This window comes from Rattus norvegicus, chromosome 8 (genome assembly GCF_021556685.1).
Source record: "Rattus norvegicus strain SHRSP/BbbUtx chromosome 8, alternate assembly SHRSP_T2T, whole genome shotgun sequence".
Classification (NCBI taxonomy): Eukaryota; Metazoa; Chordata; class Mammalia; order Rodentia; family Muridae; genus Rattus; species Rattus norvegicus.
The window spans coordinates 37,174,056-37,192,432 of record NC_141541.1 but is presented as its reverse complement, the minus strand read 5'-3'; the positions used below and the strand labels follow the sequence as shown (position 1 = coordinate 37,192,432).

At 45.9% G+C, this 18,377-nt stretch overlaps 1 protein-coding gene across 7 annotated transcripts in view; it reads left to right on the top strand.

Moving 5' to 3' along the window:
• Window positions 1-18,377, top strand: part of Fli1 (Fli-1 proto-oncogene, ETS transcription factor) — a 118,510-nt gene that overhangs the window by 51,972 nt on the left and 48,161 nt on the right. For all 7 annotated transcript variants that reach the window (XM_087561831.1, XM_087561832.1, XM_087561830.1 and 4 more), the window contains 1 exon segment: window positions 11,631-11,842. In XM_087561831.1, coding sequence (XP_087417957.1) covers window positions 11,631-11,842 — 212 coding nt within the window.

Below are 18,377 nucleotides of genomic sequence, written 5' to 3'. Positions count from 1 at the left end.
CAAGAATGGTTCCAAGTTCTTAACCACAGTCAGTCAACAGCCTACCTTCACCCTGCCCAGTCTACCTTAGGTCACCTCCATTTTTGTTATCTGAAGAGCTTGTCCCCTGATGGTCAGATGGGAGGGCATAAGTCAGTGGTTCTCAACCTGTGGGCATGACTCTTTTTGAGGTCATCTAAGATCATTGGAAAACACAGACATTTACATTATAACTCAGAACAGTAGCAGAATTACAGTAATGAAGTAACAACAAAAATGATTTTATGGTTGGAGACAACCAAGAGCATGAAGAACGATATTAAAGGCCTGCAGCACCAGGAAGGCTGACAACCACTGATTTAAGTTCAACCGAGCTTTGTCAATCCCAGGGTCTCCAGTGCCTTCTCAAAGAGGCAGATTTCTGCTTGGTCAGATTCGTTGAGATGAAATAGAAAGCAGAGACTGAGGAGACAGCTTAGTCAATTTCTGAATTGCTGTGCAAGCATGAGGACCCAAGTTCAGTTCCCCAACGCCCACATAAAAACCAGATGAGGAGGCCTGTGTCTAGCCCTAATTCTAGAGACACAGAGGCAGGAGGATTCCTGGAACTCACTAGCCAGACAGTCTTGCCAAACTGGTGAGTGCCAGGTCCAAAAGGGAGGGGTGCATAAATAAGATGACCAAAACATATTGCATGAATTTTTTTCAATTAAAAAAATGAGAGTGATCAAGATACCTAGCATCAACCTCCACATACATATGTAGAAGAGAGAGAGAGAGAGAGAGAGAGAGAGAGAGAGAGAGAGAGAGAGAGAAACAGAATGTAAAACCGTAGCATAAAACATTCTCTTCTTGGGACAGAGATAGGTCTTGTAGTCCCCATCCTGTGAGTTTCCCCATTCAGAGCTTTTTTTTTTCTCTTCAGCAGTATGATCATGCTCTGTGGGAGGAGAGTTTAACTTTGATCTTTAGCAATGCCCTTTAAATGTGGTTACAGTCAAAAAGTGATGGTGAAAACTCAAAGTCAACAGGCAAGGGCACACACAAACCCCGAGAGAAATGGAGAAGCAGATGATGGGAGACACAGTTAGACAAGGCCTGGGCTCTGTATCCTGGTGTGCAGCATGCCCTGAGAGGGCTCAGACATCCTGACCTCTGACCTCACTTAGGCTCATCCTCCTAATTTATTAATCCCAGAGAAATCCTTTCATCCGCAAGGAATCCCACCAACACTGCAGTCTTGGTGGAGCATTCCTCTCTGGACTATCCTCTGCGGAAGTCCCCTCCCCAGTAAGAGGCAATTTGAGACAGGGATGGTGTCTTTGGATGTTTCGTGCTGCTCTAGCCCAATGCCACAGGCTGGCTATGCTAATAAAAAGACTGGCCTCGTGGGTCCTGCCGACTGGAAGATGTAATGGCAAAGAATAAGAGAGTGCCTTATAGTAATGTCACATCCTAGGTGGCAGGAGAGAGAAACAGAAGAAAGAATAAGAGTCGAGGAGAAGAGAGAGGGTGAGTCAGAGAAACACTTGGGAAGAAGAGGGCCTGAACTGGGTGCCCCTGTGACTAATCCACTTCTATAAGAGTGACTGTGACCCATTCCTGAAGGCAGAAGTACATGGGACACATTCAAAGCTTAGCAGAGAGAGGGGGAGTCTCAAAAAGGGGTTGGAGACCAAGAAAGTGACTAAGGCATGCCAGGCTTCCCAAGGCTCTGAGAAGGGTCTGGATGTGTGTGTGCAGCCTGGGATCAGACAGGGCAAACTGAAAATGGCCACAGAGTATGATCCCTGCAGTCAGGCAACTGGAGTAGACATCCTGGAGCTTCGGAACCCCAGACAAGTCTTGTGTCTCCTTAAGGCTTGGTTTCTGTCTCAGTACCATGAGGATCCAACTTACATTTTAAAGGGCCATGACTACAAAATTTTCTGGGAAACATCAAATAATAGATTGTCTAGTTTTACTTCTTGACACAGATCTTGCTAAGTAACCTAAGGTGGGTCCCAACACTTGGGAACCAGAGGCTGAAGGATCTCTGTGAGTTTAAGGCCAGACTGGTCTACAAGTTCCAGGAGAGATACACAGAGACACCCTATCTTGAAAGACCAACCAAGACCAAGCAAGCAAGCAAACAAACAGTAGTCCCTGTCTGTTGGTGCTTGGCTTCATGGCACTAGAGATGAACATAGGGTTTTACTAACCTTGGTGAGGGCTGTGCTTCTGAGCTACAACCACAGCTGTTGTCCACCTGATGTCCATTATGTCGTCCTTTGCCAGAGAGTAATTCTACAATATAGTCCTCAGAGAAGCTTATCCACACATTGATTTTGTTTCACTGTATGAACCTAAAATGATTATTCTTGGTGCCTCAGTTTCTCCATCTGGTTCATCATGGTGCTGACTCCTGCCATGTCAAAAACCACAGTACACGGGTATTCAGCCACCATCATATCCTTTGAGTATGGATTCTCTAGCCACCGATTAGCTATAGAACATTCCCAATTTCTATGGCTACAAACACACACACACACACACACACACACACACACACACACACACACACACACTTCCAAACTCACAGAGATCCTTCAGCCTCTGTTTCCCAAGTGTTGGGATTAAAGGTGTGCAACACCACTACCTGGTTCACACTTTTAAACTACAAAAGTTAAATAGCCATATGTGGTGGCTCACGCCTATAGCTTAGGCTTGAATCAACTACAAGCTCCATTCATTCTATTTAATGGCTTGCTGCTATAATCTGGAGGTCAGGTCAGTTCTGGCTGGTGGCTGGTGGCTGGTGGCTTCAGGTCTTCTCTGTGTGGGCATGTGGTCCTTTCGACAAGGATTTATTAACTCCTTTGGACTTCCTCATAGCATGAGGCTGATTCTCAAGGACTAATATGAAGTGGGTGGAAGCCTTGGTACTTTTATCATCTAGCCTCTGAGCACTTCTACGACACTGAGTTTGTTGAAGCCATGAAATTCCGTCTGGCTTCAAGGGTGTGATGGTTAACCTGCATTGTCATTTGGATGATTTATAGTCTCCGTGGGAATATGTCTCTGGGTGTGCGTGTCTATGGAGATGTTTCAAGAAAGGTTTTCCTTCAGGTAAAGTTAAAATACTAGTTCTCTAACTTGAACACGAGTGGCACCATCTCATGGGCTGGGATCCCACTGGAGAAAGCAACGTGGACTTTAGCCTTTGTCTTTCTTCTCATCCTGAGCATGAAAGCAGTGTGACTGGCCACCTCGTGTTTACTGCTGCTTTGTCTTCCCCAGCATGATGAATGGGATCACCTTAAACTACAAATCGACATGAGCCTTTCCCTCTTTAATTCACTCACTGTCAGGTACTTTGGTAACAGAGATGAGAAAAGTTGCTAAGAGAAGGGAAGAGAAATAGACTCTGGCTCTTAATGGAGGAGACAAGACTATACATACTGAGATAGCCATTTAGGGGAAATACAACTAAGGTTTAGTAACTGGTGATTGAATGGTGTTTCCCATGTTCTTCTTTAACCCACTTTCCATTAAGTTATCTTCTCATTCCCTCCCACTTGGGCCTCCAGGGTCAAAAATAATGAGCAGGCACAGGCTTAGTAGTAACTAACAAGGAAAGGGAGGCAGAAAGCTTGCCCTATGGCATGGATGGTTCCTCTTGGAAGTTCATTGTGCCCTGGAGACGTCCATTCTAGGCTGATGTTTCTCCCTATGCAGAAGGGTTCCCAAAGCAAAGAAGGCAGCAAGCTCTGCTCCAGGGAGAGTTGTCAGCATTTTGCCCGCCCTCAGGTTGACAAGGGTAGGAAGTTCATGTCATTATGCAAAGAATGCAATAAAATGCCAAAGCTCCTGCATTCCCCATGGTGACCCCTTAGCGGATATGCCAGAGATTAGCTTTGCAGAGCACTGGTCTGGGAGCAGCTCTGTGGACCCACTGAATAAGGATAGCAACAGGGAACTTGATATTCCTTTCCCCATCACCTCCAGCAATGTTAATCAACCACTGAAACTGTCCTTTCAAGGTCCAGGGCAGGACAAAAATAAAAAGAGGGAGGGGTCCTTGGGAGATTACTGCCCCTTTGCCCCATGTCTTCTCTCAGTTAGAAATGAAAACTCAGCTTCATAAGCTGAACTTGGGAAAGAAATCTGGGACTTCTCTTCTGTCAAGGGGATGGTGAATCTTGTTTCAATTTCCCTGCTCATAGAAGGATGAGTGAGGAGAGTTTCCTTGGAATATCCCAGGCACCCTGGATATTGTCTTTGCCTCTCTGGAGGTTTTTCCATGTCTGTTTTAGCTAAGCTGCTTAAGGACAGACCTGGTGTCTCTCCCTACATCCTATGACAAGGCTTTATTATTCTTTAACTGACATGGAAAGCAACTGCTAACTTAACAAGCTAGAAGATGTATTCATGAGCTTAAAGGGAATAAATGGGTTTATGTATATAGGTGTGAACAAGCACGCACATGCGCGCACACACACACACACACACACACTCTCTCTCTCTCTCTCTCTCTCTCTCACACACACACACACACACACACACACACGCACACACACACTCATGTGTAAGAAATTCCAAAATAAGTGAATATTTGTTAGTGAGTCAGATCCCTGTATGGCTTCTTCTGGCATCTGCTGAGTCTGTGTTGTCTAAGTGGAGTATATGCAAGCAGCCACTACCACTACGGTTTCGGTGACTTTGGTCATGGGTGCCTCCTCCCTTGGTTGTGGAGCCACTGAAAGAGCCTTGTCTCTGCCACCGAGAGGCCTGAACTCAAGCTAGAGAGGTAAAGAAGACCAGGCCTACGGGGAGCAGCATCTATCACTTGAAAGGAAGATTGGAAATGCAGAATAATTAAACAAACTCTGTTTAGAAGACCAGCACATTCTTGTTTCAGAATCTAACCATTTTCATCAACTGCTGGACCTTTCACCTTAGAAAATGGCCTTTTATTTTATATCAGCATTTTTTTTCTTTTCTTTTTTTCGGAACTGGGGACCGAACCCAGGGCCTTACGCTTGCTAGGCAAGCACTCTACCACTGAGCTAAATCCCCAACCCTATATCAGCTTTTTTTAAAGAATGCCAGTCTTTATTGTCAATGGCTCCTGAGCATGTAAGGCGTAGTGAGCGTCCTGCAAGCATCTGAGGCAGGGATTTACAGGGTGGTGCGTTCCTCTTCCCTGCTTCAGACAGGGCCAAGACAAAGAATCTGGTCAGCATTGGGAGCAGTAGGGCATGAAAATGGAAGGGCCCAAGCCAGCCAGATGGAGAGGTAGAAAGGAGAGAGGGAGAAGGGGAGGGGGGAGAGAGGGAGAGGGGGAGAGGGGGAGAGAAGGAGAGGGGGAAACAGGGAGAGGGGGAAACAGGGAGAGGGGGAGAGGAGGAGAGCTATTCAGAAGGGAAGGTGTTGTCAAAGAAACAATATCCACCATTGGGAAAGGGGGGCGGGGATAAAATAGTAGCCTTTAAGATGATCATGTCCTTTGCTCAAGAGAGTCATCAGGTAAGAGGAGGACTACAAGTCATCCTCAGTAACCATACAATTTCCTCATGCAAAGTTTCTCTACAAGGAATACAAATGATAGCATAAGGATTGTGGATAGTCCTGGAAAATGGCCATGCCTGGTCAAAGAGTTACCTAAGATTTGGATTTAGCCACCTACTTCCCAAAACAGGTCTGTTAAGCTTTCCTCAAAACTTAGCTACCTAATCCATGCACCCGACAAACGTTCAGTGAGCGTCTAACATGCTGGGCCCTGGACAGGACTCTGAGGCCACCCTGGTAACAAGACAAAAGCTGCCTGCTCTCATGGCACTCCCATCCTAATTCTTACACAGACTTGGAACAATTTAAAACATACAGAGTTAGGTGAATGTTGATAAGTAATAGTCAAATGAGTTCTCATTCATAAGTACAACCCCCCCCCCCAGGACTCATTCATTCCCTTATTACCTACTAGGTATCAGGCAAAGGAGGTGAGAGTTGAATGGGATGATGTCATGTCACCTAAGGGTTTAAATGTAATAATTGGAAAATAAATAAGCCCATGAACCCATGGGCCATGATGGTTCATACTGGCAGTCTGGTATGACGTCACTAGGGAATACAGGATGACTGCAGCAGTGTGGGGAGTGGGTGGTAGGGACTGTTGTGATGCAGGACTCCTAGAAAGGAAACGGTTTGTTCCACTTGAAAATGTCAGAACATGCTTCTCCATGTGGGGATACCATGTCCAGTACTGAAGGATTGTGGTTAAAGTGAAATAGAAGAGACATTGAGGATATATAGGGATTTCTTTCCCTGTAGTAGGCAACAAAGTCTCTAAGGCCTGACTTATTCCTCATTCTTAGGGGAGGAATTCTGACTAGTTCTCTGGAGCTAGTTGCCCATCCGAATTAGGATTTCCAGAAAAAAAAAACAAAAAACAAAAAAAAACAAAAAAAAAAAAAAACAGGACCAATAGGAGAGAGAGAAAAGGGTTGATGACTGGATTATAGATAGGCCTTTAAGGAGAATTATCTCCCATGCTTACGGAGGCTTGGAACTTGCAAAATGCCCATCTGCAGTCTGTAGGACCAAGGAAGACAGTACTGTGTCTGAGCCAAGACTCCCGGGTGCTGCTATTGTAAGCCCTATGGCTACTGCAAGCCCTACCATCCCAAGGCCACATCCTGGGCTCTGGTCTCTAAGGGTGGCAAAGAGAAGGCTATCCCAGATATGACAATGATGATGGAGACGATGGTGAGGAGGAGGAAGAAGAGGAGGAAGGGGAGGAGAGTAGCCAAGCGAATTGGCCTCTCTCCTTGAGCTTTTGGGAAAAAAGGCACTGGGAAGAAGCATTGTTCAAGCTTCATCTGGTTCATCCCTTCCTCATCATCTCCACCCCAAACATTCTCAGGCCATCTCTTGGTACTGACTATAAATCTAAATATGTAATTATTTACTATGTCTCAAGAACACTGAATAGACAATTAGGCGGTTTACTCAGATTACATCATTTTATTTTCATTTACAATGCACCATGTTAGAGCTCAGTGACACCCCCAAGCTACAGAGGAGAAAACGGGGCTCCTACAGTATAAGGCCATTGCATTGGGAACTAAAGGAACAACAGATTAAGTTTGGGTTGGCACTTAGAGCGTCCCTGGCTCCAAAGATTGTGCTTGAAGTTACAAAGCCCTCAAAAGTCACTTTCAAAGGGCCAATTGTCTAACTGGGAAAACAAACATTCTCAGAAAGGAACCAGTGAGTGGCAGTGGTTCTGTGTCCAAGCAGAAGGCCTGGATGGAAACCCCACATCATCTTCAGTTTCTGTGTGCATGAACAAGTTACTTCACTTCTCTGAATAACCATTTTCTTACCTAAAAATAAATAAGAGGAGAAAACATCTCTCCAAATATTGCTTGGATGGCTGAATTAGATGTTTCATGTAGACATAATTTCACATTAGTAAGTGCTTTGTTTCTATTTATTTCTATAACTTAAGACCCAGTTTATTTGAAGTGATATGGGAACCTAACCTTATCTGTACTAGGTAAGGACAGTAGTCTTTATCAGAGCATGTGTATCAGTCATTGGTGGTATATATCTCCTAGCTCCAACAGAAGACTGTGGGGAGTATCTCCTTAGACTCTAGCAGCCCACTGGTTTGGCTCAGAGCTCAGCCTGCTGCTTCAAGCAGTTCCTCTGAAAGAACTCTAGGGAAAGGGGACACCACAGGGTACCAGTGTGCTGGAATAGTTAACAACTTGGGGCAGGGACCATGTGCCTTCTAAGTAGACAGCTCGGAGGTGAGGGACATCCTGACTATGGAATGCAAAGTTGCTTCTAAGGAACCAACTTTTGACCCTGTTCTGGGTTTCCTTCTAGCGATCACTGTTGAGGTGCTAAGATATTTTATAGCTGAGCATCCCACAGAGATAAGTAGATTAGTTTTTAGCAGCACAGATTGAACAGGTCTGTTCAAGAATAACCTGTGTTTTCAGAGTGAAATCATCACTGTCCCAAGTTCATGGGAGATGCAAAATCATTAGAAACCAAGAACAGCAGTGAAGGTGAATCCCTCCCCCATTGACGTTCCTTTTATATTTGGTCAGCCATGCCAAAGACTTATCAACATCTTGCCACTGGAAGTGCTTTGACACCAGCATGACGCTTACTCCTATAAAGAGTTTGACGTGCACATAACAGTTTTGAGCTTAAACATTAATAAAGTTCAAGTATAGAGGTTTCTAGAGCCCCCGTTAAGTAGCGACAACTGCTCCTGAAGGACAGCTGCAATGAGGGTGGAAATGCTCCCTGGCACACTGACTTTCACCTGTCTGCCATAGCTCCACCTTGGTCCTCACTCCCACATCTCATTATCCATGGTGACTTCTGTCAGTCCCCAGCAGTGACACAAAGGTCTGCCACCCCTGACCAGCACCCATTCCTCCTCTGCACTCTCCTGCTCAATCTCCTCTCTCCATTAGTGACGCTTGTTATCTCCGAAGCAGTTTAGCAAGGTTCCTCACTCTCACTGTGGGAGTGGCAGGGCACCGAGGGCATGGTGTCAGGCTGGAATGACAAAGGGGTCTTATTTCCCTGCAGGTGTGGCAAGAACATGCTCCCCAACTGTAATTTTTCACATGGGAACTAAATCAGCTTCTTTGGCACCTCAGCCCCCCAAATGTTTTACTGTATTGCTGTTGGCAACTTATCCTAACTAGGTTGATTTTTCAGATTGAGCCCAAAAGCCGAGCAGGAAACAAAAAGCTTTTCCTTCTCTCTCTCTTAGCAGCCTCACTCATCTGCACAGTCTGCTCTCCACACTGTTAAGGGGAGAAAGCTCGTTGCTATCAATAATTGTAAATACAATAAGTCCCCCAACTGTGTGTGTGCCCATGAAGGATGCATTATGGGATCTCTGTGTGTGTGTGTGTGTGTGTTAAAAGATCCAGAAACTCAGGACATTTTTCAGTAAGGTTTGCATTGAGTGAAAAAGGGCCCCAGTGAAGGTGGGTAGAACTGTACCAAGGTTGTAGTGCCGAGTTGCAAATGGTTTGACAGACAGGGCAAGGCTGGGTAATTGAAAACCAATTAACTGAGCGTAGGTTTTCCATGGTAGAAACACAGCAAATTCTTGGGGGAAGAATAGCTGGATACAAGCTGCATTCACAGTCTTTGGTAGAATGGGATCTGTCCTGAGATTAGGCACAGGAGACTGGGGGAGGGTAAGAGCAATGGGAGGAGAGATTTATCTGTGCACAGGTACCTGGCCGGGTCAAGGACCAGAAGTGTAGGGCATTTGAAACTGAATGGGACACTCTCTTCCTGTGATGCTGCCACTTGACTAAGTCACTTTTGATTGGCTCTATGTTTTAAATGAGGTGTTTATCCTAAAATGAGGTCCAACTGGTCCCATCCCCTTTCTGTTCTGGCACCCTGTCCCATGATCTGTTGCTGTATTTCTTCTCAGTGCACAGCTCACTTCCTTGACAAGCCCTTGTTCTCTCGTTTGTTCCCTAGTGCAACCTCTTTGCTGCATAGTCCTGGCTACACCAACTGTGTGTCCTCTTTGGGCTCAGCTATCCTGCCTGAGGCTGAGTTTGACCTCCCTGTTTGGGTGAAAGTGATGACAGGGACCTTTCTTTCACCACAGCATCCCCATGTCCACCTCTACCTCCCAGATCTCCTCAACTCTGCCATTGTATGATTTCGCTGGCACTCTTAAGACTGACTGATGACTGACCAGAGGCCGTCTTTTCTCTGCAGCACAAATCTGCTTAGATGTCATTTCTTTCTACAACAGATCTGGGGCTTGTTCTGCATTTTTTTTGTCAAAGGGAGACTGTTGACTCTTGGGTGACACCCATGTAATGTCAAAGATTCATGCTCATCCCTCTGAAGGCCATAACTTCACTTTTTTTCAAATTGGAACTATACACTAGGTGTCCATGTAAAAGTTTAAAGTTGTTTGGGACATGAAGCCAGAGCAGAACCTTAATGAAAATGAAGAATGGATCTAAGAACCAAAATACAAATGGCCCCAGAGCCACAGCCTTCCCCTGACATTACCCAGGGCAGCAGGTGAAACCAGAAGGGTCCCAAGCAGCCTTTAGTTCTGAATGAAGGACATCCAGACACAGCGAGGGTGTTTTAGAGAAGGCATTCCAGGCAGAGATATGAATTATGTAGGGAGAGTAGGCAAACCTCAGGATTTAAAAGGGTCTCATCATCTATCATGCTGTTCTTAAGTAAAGGCAGGGTTGCCATAGCAACACACCACAGGCTGAGCGGCTTAAACAACATAAATTTATTTGCTCACAGTTCTGGAAACTGGAAATCCAAGGTCAGAGTGCCAGCAGGGCTGACTTCCTCTGAGGCTTCTCGCTCTGGCTTGCAGACAATCGTTCTCCCTACATGCCTTACATGGTCAGTCCTCGGCCTACAGCCATCCTTGGGGTCACCGTGTGTCCCAATCTCTTATCATAACGAGTCAGCTGAGTTTAGAGCCCACCTTCACATTCTTATTTAGAATTAATCCTAACCTTAAAGGCCTTGTTCCCAAGTGGAATCACAGTCTAAGTTACAGGTGGTTAGGGATTGGATAGACAGACTTGAGGGGAAGCAGAATCCAGCATGAAACAAGAACCCAACAGAACCCTTGTTTGAACACGAATAGTCCTCATTGCTAGTCTTTCTGGGGTTCTGCGCTTAGTGTTGCCATAGCCGTTTCCCATAGATTATTCCATCTTCCCTTCGCAATCAGATTACGTGGAATGCAATATGTAGATGAGGAGGCAATTATAGATGCTAACATCTCTTCTCAAACATGATTAGCTTTCTTTTGTGCACGACTTCGCTCTGGTGAATGTTGTACTCCAGCCTTGGATCCCGGTGGCTTACATGTGCTTTGTAATAGTGGGAGGATATGATTTTCATGCTTTTACCAGCACACAGTCTCTGGGAAGAGTAAAGCTACGTTCCTTAGTCTGTTACCAAAAGCCTTCTGAGTCAGAAGGTGGAATAGCATAAATGGGAAAGCCAGGGTCTCTTACGGAGACCTTCACGAACTGCCCTTCCTGTATATCTGAACTTCCTCCTGAATTATTTGGCTGAACCATCAACATTAAGATCTGCAGGGCACACTCTTACCTGGTAGCCAATCCTGAGCACAACACTGTTCATTCGTACCAAACGCTTGGACCACAGTTACTCATTTAATTCACCTGGAAAATCAGCCAAAAAAATAACTATTCATCCTTACTGATTGGGGACACTGAAATCGACCCAGCTGAAGTCCTGGGCTCCCTGATTCCCTAACGCTCTGATGGCTCTCCATGGCCTCACTTGTGAAATAAATTCTCATTTTGCATCTCTCCTAGCAACCTGACTAAGCCACACAGTTAGTAAACTGTGCCACTGTCTATGTCTGGAAGCTAGAAACAACACTGGTACCACCCGTTCCAACACTGTGTTCAGCCACCCCGTCTCTGTTCTCCTTTGTGGGGCTTCTAGCTTGCGCACTCAACGAGTCCACCCGTTTCTAGTGCTCTTCCAATCCAGTGCTCAGACTCCTTTCTGCCCACGCAGGGGTAAGCCTGCCCTGACACTGTGAGGGCACAATTGATACTGAACTCCCTGTCTCTTCTCCCCTTTTGCAGGAGGCTCTGTCAGTGGTGAGTGACGACCAGTCCCTTTTTGATTCAGCATACGGAGCGGCCGCCCATCTCCCCAAGGCAGATATGACTGCTTCGGGGAGTCCTGACTACGGGCAGCCCCACAAAATCAACCCCCTGCCACCACAGCAGGAGTGGATCAACCAGCCAGTGAGGGTCAATGTCAAGCGGGAATATGATCACATGAATGGATCCAGGTGAGCCTGCTAGAGTTGACCAATCCTTATGAGGCCAGAGGAGCCTGAGTGTAATTCCTCCCTGGACCACCTTGTCAAAGTAGCAGACGGGACTCTGGGGCTGACCTGAGAGTGTGTGTGTCAGTTCCTAGTCATTGAGGTAATCAAGGTCTACAGAACTGAGTGGAGTGGGATCAGAAAGCTCACCTGGTTCTCAGGGTCCAGATGTAGCCCATAGAAGCCAAGTTAGGGTCAGGCCTCAAGACCCCAGTACTCAGTGTGCTTGGCGTCGAGATTTGACCCAGGTCCAGACCCTCAAGAAAAACAGCAGAGCAACAAGATGCTTTTCCTGTGCTGTTGAGAATGTTTAACGTCTCTGGGTGGCACTAACCAGAGCAAAGATGACCCAACAATTCTTCCAGTAAAAAGTGGAAAAGTGGTGAGAAAGACAGACAGTATGCCAGGAAGCCAGCCTCACACATGGGAAGAGTGTGGTGTGTGTGTGTGTGTGTGTGTGTGTGTGTGTGTGTGTGTGTGTGTGTGTGTGTGTGTGTGTTTAGGAAAGGCCAGCTACAACCTCGCTTAGGGAACTGGGAAGGAGAATTCAGGGATAAGGAACACACTGAAGCAAGGTGAACAATCCCATGGTCAGGAAGCTCAAACTTCAGGGACTACCTCTATATTTTGGCTAAATTTTCTAAATCTATCTGAGTACCAGCTTTCCCTTGTCTAAGCCAGAACCAGAACACCTACTTTTTAACATGCTTATCGAGTACGCTGTCGTAAAGAAAGGACCCAGGACAGTGTCTGTGGCTCCCAAGTGCTCAACAGTATTAGTGACCAATACACAGAGCCACAAAAGAGAAAGCTGTAGCCTAGTTCATTACCTGATAATTCCCAGTGGATCCCCAGGTAATCCACTCAGCCTGAAGCAAAAGGGCATGAAAGTAAAAGCAAGTGAGTAAATGCCAGACAAGACCTTGGATGATAGGCTAAGAATCCAGCTTATTCCATCAGCAGAGGCTGGCCCTCAGTACTGGCAGGACACTAAGTATCATCAGACCCATGAGTCAAAGCTGATGAGGTGACAATCATTGTCCTGCAGGGATTGGTGACAGGAGTGTCAGAAAGATAAGAAGTTACTAAAATAGTCCAGATAAGAAATCAAAGTTCTGGGCTAGGGTTACAGTAAAATGACAGAAACTCAGAAAAGATGCATAAAGAACATGTCAGAGGTTAGTTACAAGAGCTTGGACTTAATAAATATTGAGAGGTGGGAACCAGGGGCTGCTGGGTCCGGACCTTTGAAAAGTAAATGCAGTGAGCGGCCACAGGCAGGTGGGAAGGGGTGGTGCCCTGAGGAGAGATGTCCTTTAGTGTCCTCTCTGAGCAAGTGGACGGTCTTGATGAAAAAGTGGACTCATCTCTAGATGAAAATGTCTACTGGGTTTAGGAAGCCAAAGCCCATAGGATTTGGGGCTGGAATTGAGGCTTAGGCATACTCTCCGGGAGGCTTAACTGTGAAAGTGAGTCATGGAGGAAACTAGTCCGGAGAGAGGCAGGAGGAAGGAGGGAGGGGGCTGCTGGGGCTGCTGCAAGGGAGTTCCTCCTTGTAGCTGTCTCAGAGCTAACTGCCTTCCAGAACCCTCAGCCCTGCTGCCACACTTCTATCCCATTAATTAAAACCAGGAAGTGAGACCTTGGCCACCCTTCCAAGAGCCTAGGGTTAGGGAAGCACAGAGGAACTTAGCCTTGAGACCTCCATGCTGAATCACGCTATGCCATGATTCCAGCAAGTCCAGTCTCAGGGGATAGTCTATCAAACATTTTTATCCAGTCTTATATCACTGCTCCCTACTGATCTCCCAGGAGGCCAAGATTCTCACCCTGTTACCATATAGAAAGGAACCCAAGAGAAGCCAAGCTGGTGCTAGCCCAGGCTTTCCGGTTCCTTCCGCATCTTGCTGCCCCTCCCTCTCTGCCTGTGCGTCATGGTTCTGCCCCATGATCTCATTCTGTCAGCACCCTCCAGGGATGAGGCCAGTTCAGAAATGCCAAACTGCCTGTGCCACAAGGCTCTCCTGCTCCCTATTGAAAACTCTAGGTCCTAATATTGGAGAGTTTATAGTCCCGTTGTATCCTGTATCAACAGGATACAGCTATTACTATCTAGCTATTACTGCCGGCCAAGGCCATCCCTGTGCTCCACTCTATCCCTTCCTTGCCTGACACCTAATCTCTCAACAGAAAACAGTGAAAGCCACCCATCCTTTCACAGCAGTAACCGTCTTGCTAAAAAACTTTAGCCTCTTAGTCAGAATCTAAAGTCTTAGCTAAGTCCCACCACGTGTCCCAGATACTCCCTGGCTCCTGCCTTCCTCTACGCCACCACACAAGACACTGACTGTTCCTGGAAACCCTAGCACACCACTGTCTCAGCTTATCTTCCCCAGGTTCCTTCTTTCTAGAACATTTCTTCTCCATTTATTCATATGACTCTCTTGGGGTTTTGCCCTTACACCACCTCCTCAAAACCCCCAACACGCCCCTGATCTAAAACAGTACCCTGTCACTCTCTTTCCCTGGTGGATTATTAAAGTTGCCTCTTCCCTCAGTAGAACCTGGGCAGGGCTTTTGTTCACTGAGCAGAGCTCATGTGTTTGTGAAGGAAAAAGCTAAATGGGGTACAGAAGAGCAGGCCAAGGTCATGTTGTTTCTTCAAGGTCGTGCCCCGTAGGTATAGGTTGAGTCTCCCTTACCTGAAACCTTTGACACGTGTCTCAGGTTCTTTCAGATTTGGGGATGTTTGTTTACACATAGTGTAACAGGTATCTATGTATGATATTCACTGTTTTGTATGCATGTGTGCTCACTGCCCAACAGTAAAACTGTAGTTTGGTGCATTTGAGTTTGGACTCTGGACTCTCTTGTGAATCAGGTATGGAACTTTCCTCCTGTGGCCTCCTGCTAGTACCCAAAAGATACTTCAGATCGAGAATCTGAGGAACAGATGTTCACGTGCACGATTCCCCGAGGTCACAATGCTCAGGCAGGCCTTCCGAGCTCTGCTGAGTTCGCCCTATGCTTTTGAAGCATGTCTGTATCACTGAGCTCGCCGTCCCCATCCCTGTCACCTGGGTGCTCCTGGACCCTCCAGGATATGATTTCAAAGCTGAGAAAATCCTTCCAAAAATAAAAGCCTCCGGACCCATTTTCCAGGTCATACCTAGTGTTAGTCAGACAGACACAAGCTAGAAGAAGCCTGTGTAAGTTGCCTGGCTTTGGGTGTAGAGTTTCACCTTCTGTGCTGAAGGAAAGATCTAGTGGAGTCTGGAGCCCACCAGACAGGCATAGCCATGGACGGCACCTAATCGATACCTTCAAGCTCTCACAATAAAGAGCCAGGGCTCAAGGATTTTCAGAAAGACGCCTTTATTCGGGATAAAGCCGTGCCTGGCCTTAACTTATCACTTAACTATGGGAAATAATGGTGGCATGCCCCTGTGATCCCAGCTGCTGAGGAGGCGTACTGGATCTCCTCAGCTGCTGAGCTGGATCTCCCAGGCTTGCTGGACAGCCTGCTAGCTAAGCTGAAGACCCTATATCACAAAAAGGTAAATGCTTTCTGAGGAACGATACCCAAGGCTGTCCTTTGCTCCCCACAGGCATGTCCACCAGCATAGAAATGCATGCGTATATTTATGCACACTAATATATATGTATATATATGTATATGTATATATATGGAGAGACAGACAGACAGAGAGATAGACAGACAGGCAGAGATTTAGAGAGACAGAAAATAGGAACAAAGACAGAGAAACAGGCATAGAAACAAACATAAAGAAACAGGGACAGAGAGAGAGAGAGAGAGAGAGAGAGAGAGAGAGAGAGAGAGAGAGAGAGAGATGAAATGAATACATAGATGTCAGTCCATTTAAGTTACTCATCCTGAACAATGTACCTCTCTTATTTTCTGAGTAACACCATTAGCAGGACTTGGTTAGTTGCATGTTTTTAAAGTCTTTACAGCTTCATATGTATACACAACGTATTGTGATTCTATTCACCCATTACCCTCTGTGGCTTCCACTCGGAGTCCCTTCCTTTTCCAGCTCTTCCTCCAGGAAGGAAACAGCACTCCCTTCTGCAGCAACTAACAGTTACGATCTCTTTCCGTCGGGGCAGTGCCCCGTGAGCACCTCCTCTATCGGTGAAGGAATTTCGAAGGGTCCAGTCTTCCGCCAGTGTCCATTGCTTCCTCGTCTCTGTGGTTGGAATAGCCACGTTATAGCTGCCTGTCAGCGTTTTATGACACTCCTCCCCACTCCTAGCTCTTACATTACTTCATCTTTTCTTCTGCAAGGTTCTGTAGGCTTGGGGTGTGTGTAATATAGATTTCCCAGTTAGGGTTGGAGCTTAGCAGTCACTTATCCTCAGCATTTAATGAGGTATGAGTCCCGGCACTGTCTGTCACTCTCTGTAAGAAGCCTTTATGTTCTAGACTGGAAGTGATACTGGTCTATGGATGTACATATTTTGGAGATTTAACAGCATGTCCATTTAGGGAAAGAGAAGCATTATGATCTCATTGGGTCCAAGATCCCACCAGCCACAGGCTTTTGACCAGGTTTATCGCACCAGATGCATTATCTCCTCTCATGCAGTAGGCTTCCAATCACAGAGCGGCTGGTTACCCACCATAGAGTCAAGCCACTGTTGCACCAGTGGATATATAATGCCTCACAAGTTAGTATTGTACATCAAGCATGACCTACAGCAGAGAGAGACCACTGATACCATTTCTTTCCCAGAGGAAGATCCTGCATAGAACCTTCTGGCACCACAAATGCCAGGCAGCAGGGAGACAACTCCCAACTCAATCTCAACTCTATTTCTCTGTATCCTGTGACCAAAATGTGTGCCACCTTCATCAATAGGGGTCATAACTTCTATTTCTGGTGGGCACCAAGACTTGCATATGATTTGATTATTTTCAGAAAGTCCAGTTATCATAACACAAAACATAAAGAAGGGCCAATGAGATGGTTCAGCCTGACACCATGCCTGATGACCTGAATTCTACCCCCCAGAGCCTAACATGACTGAATGAAAGAATCGGATTTCCAAACCCATGACATGGCATGTATGTATCTGCACATGTATGTATGCTCGAGCACAGACACACAAAATAAGTTTTAACACGTAGAGGAGGATGTGTAAATGCCACAAATATTCAAACAAGAAAACAGAGCAGGGAAGACAACTTGGGAGTTCTTGAATTATGGGCCAGGCCTGTGTCACCCTACACTCTGATGCAATGGTCACTAACTATGCCTGTGTTACTCAGCACTGGAGATGTGGGAAGTCTGTAAGTGACATGTGCTATAAAGTAACATACACATTGGATTTAAAAGTCTTAATAGATCAAATGTAAAACAGCTTGGTGACTGTTGATTCTGCTGAAACAATAATCTTGTGGCTGTATTAATATATTAAAGCAGTCACCATATTATCACGCATAAGATTTAATATATTTAATATATTCATTTCTTATCAAAATTAGGCAGCATAATAATCAATAATTTGTTGATGTGTTATATCAATTAATTTAATCAAGTTTATTTCACCTTAGATTCAGTCATTTATTTATTTATTTTATGTGCCCTGGGGTTTTGTTTGCAAATGTGTATGTGCATCATGTACATGCCTGGCGCCTGTAGAGGTCAGAAAAGGGCACCAGAAAGATCCCCTTGAACTGAAGTTATGCATGGTCGAGGGCCACGGTATGGTCCTCTGCAAGAACTAGTGTTTTTAACTGCTGGGTCATCTCTCCAGCCTCTCCCCTTTTTTTTTTAATTTTAAAAATACACCTACCAGTAAGGTGAAAATGACCCATGTGTCTCAAATATGTGACTCATAATCTACTTGGATTGGACCACTGTTGCAGAGCATTTCAGGCTGCCCAGTGATTCACAGGGCATTGGTTCCCACCATGTTCTTTGAGAAGCATGGGTTTCTGGGTTTCTTCTTCACGCTCATTGGAAGCTCCAGAGATGTTCGTGTCTTTGGCAGGAAGGAAGTACTCCGTGTCTCTGAAGCTGCAGCACCCTCTTCCCTTTTATCCTAGCAGCAAGCCCTCTGGACCAGGGTCAAAGGGTCATTCAGAGGGGCTGAGATCTGAGGCAAGAGAGTTCATCTGGGTTGTCTGGGTTGTAGAAGGTTTACTCGGCCTCCCTCCCCCTCCTGTTGTGGTTGAATCTGGTTCTCTGGGTTACCCTCCAAACAGCACAGCCCATAGGTTCTGTGCTGGATACAAACTTCAGAAACTTGATCCAAGCTGTGGTTTGCAAATAACTCTCAGCTGCATCCTGTCTCGACCATGGGAATTGGAGAAAACAGTACACGAAGGAAACACTATCAGTTCGTGAGGGAGAAAACAGAAGAGCTAGTTTTAATACCTGGCATTCAGGATCTGAACTCGGCATCACTTCCCTGAGACATGCTGGGCTGGCCAGCATTTTCAGGAGGCATCAAACACCCAGAGAACCCTGTT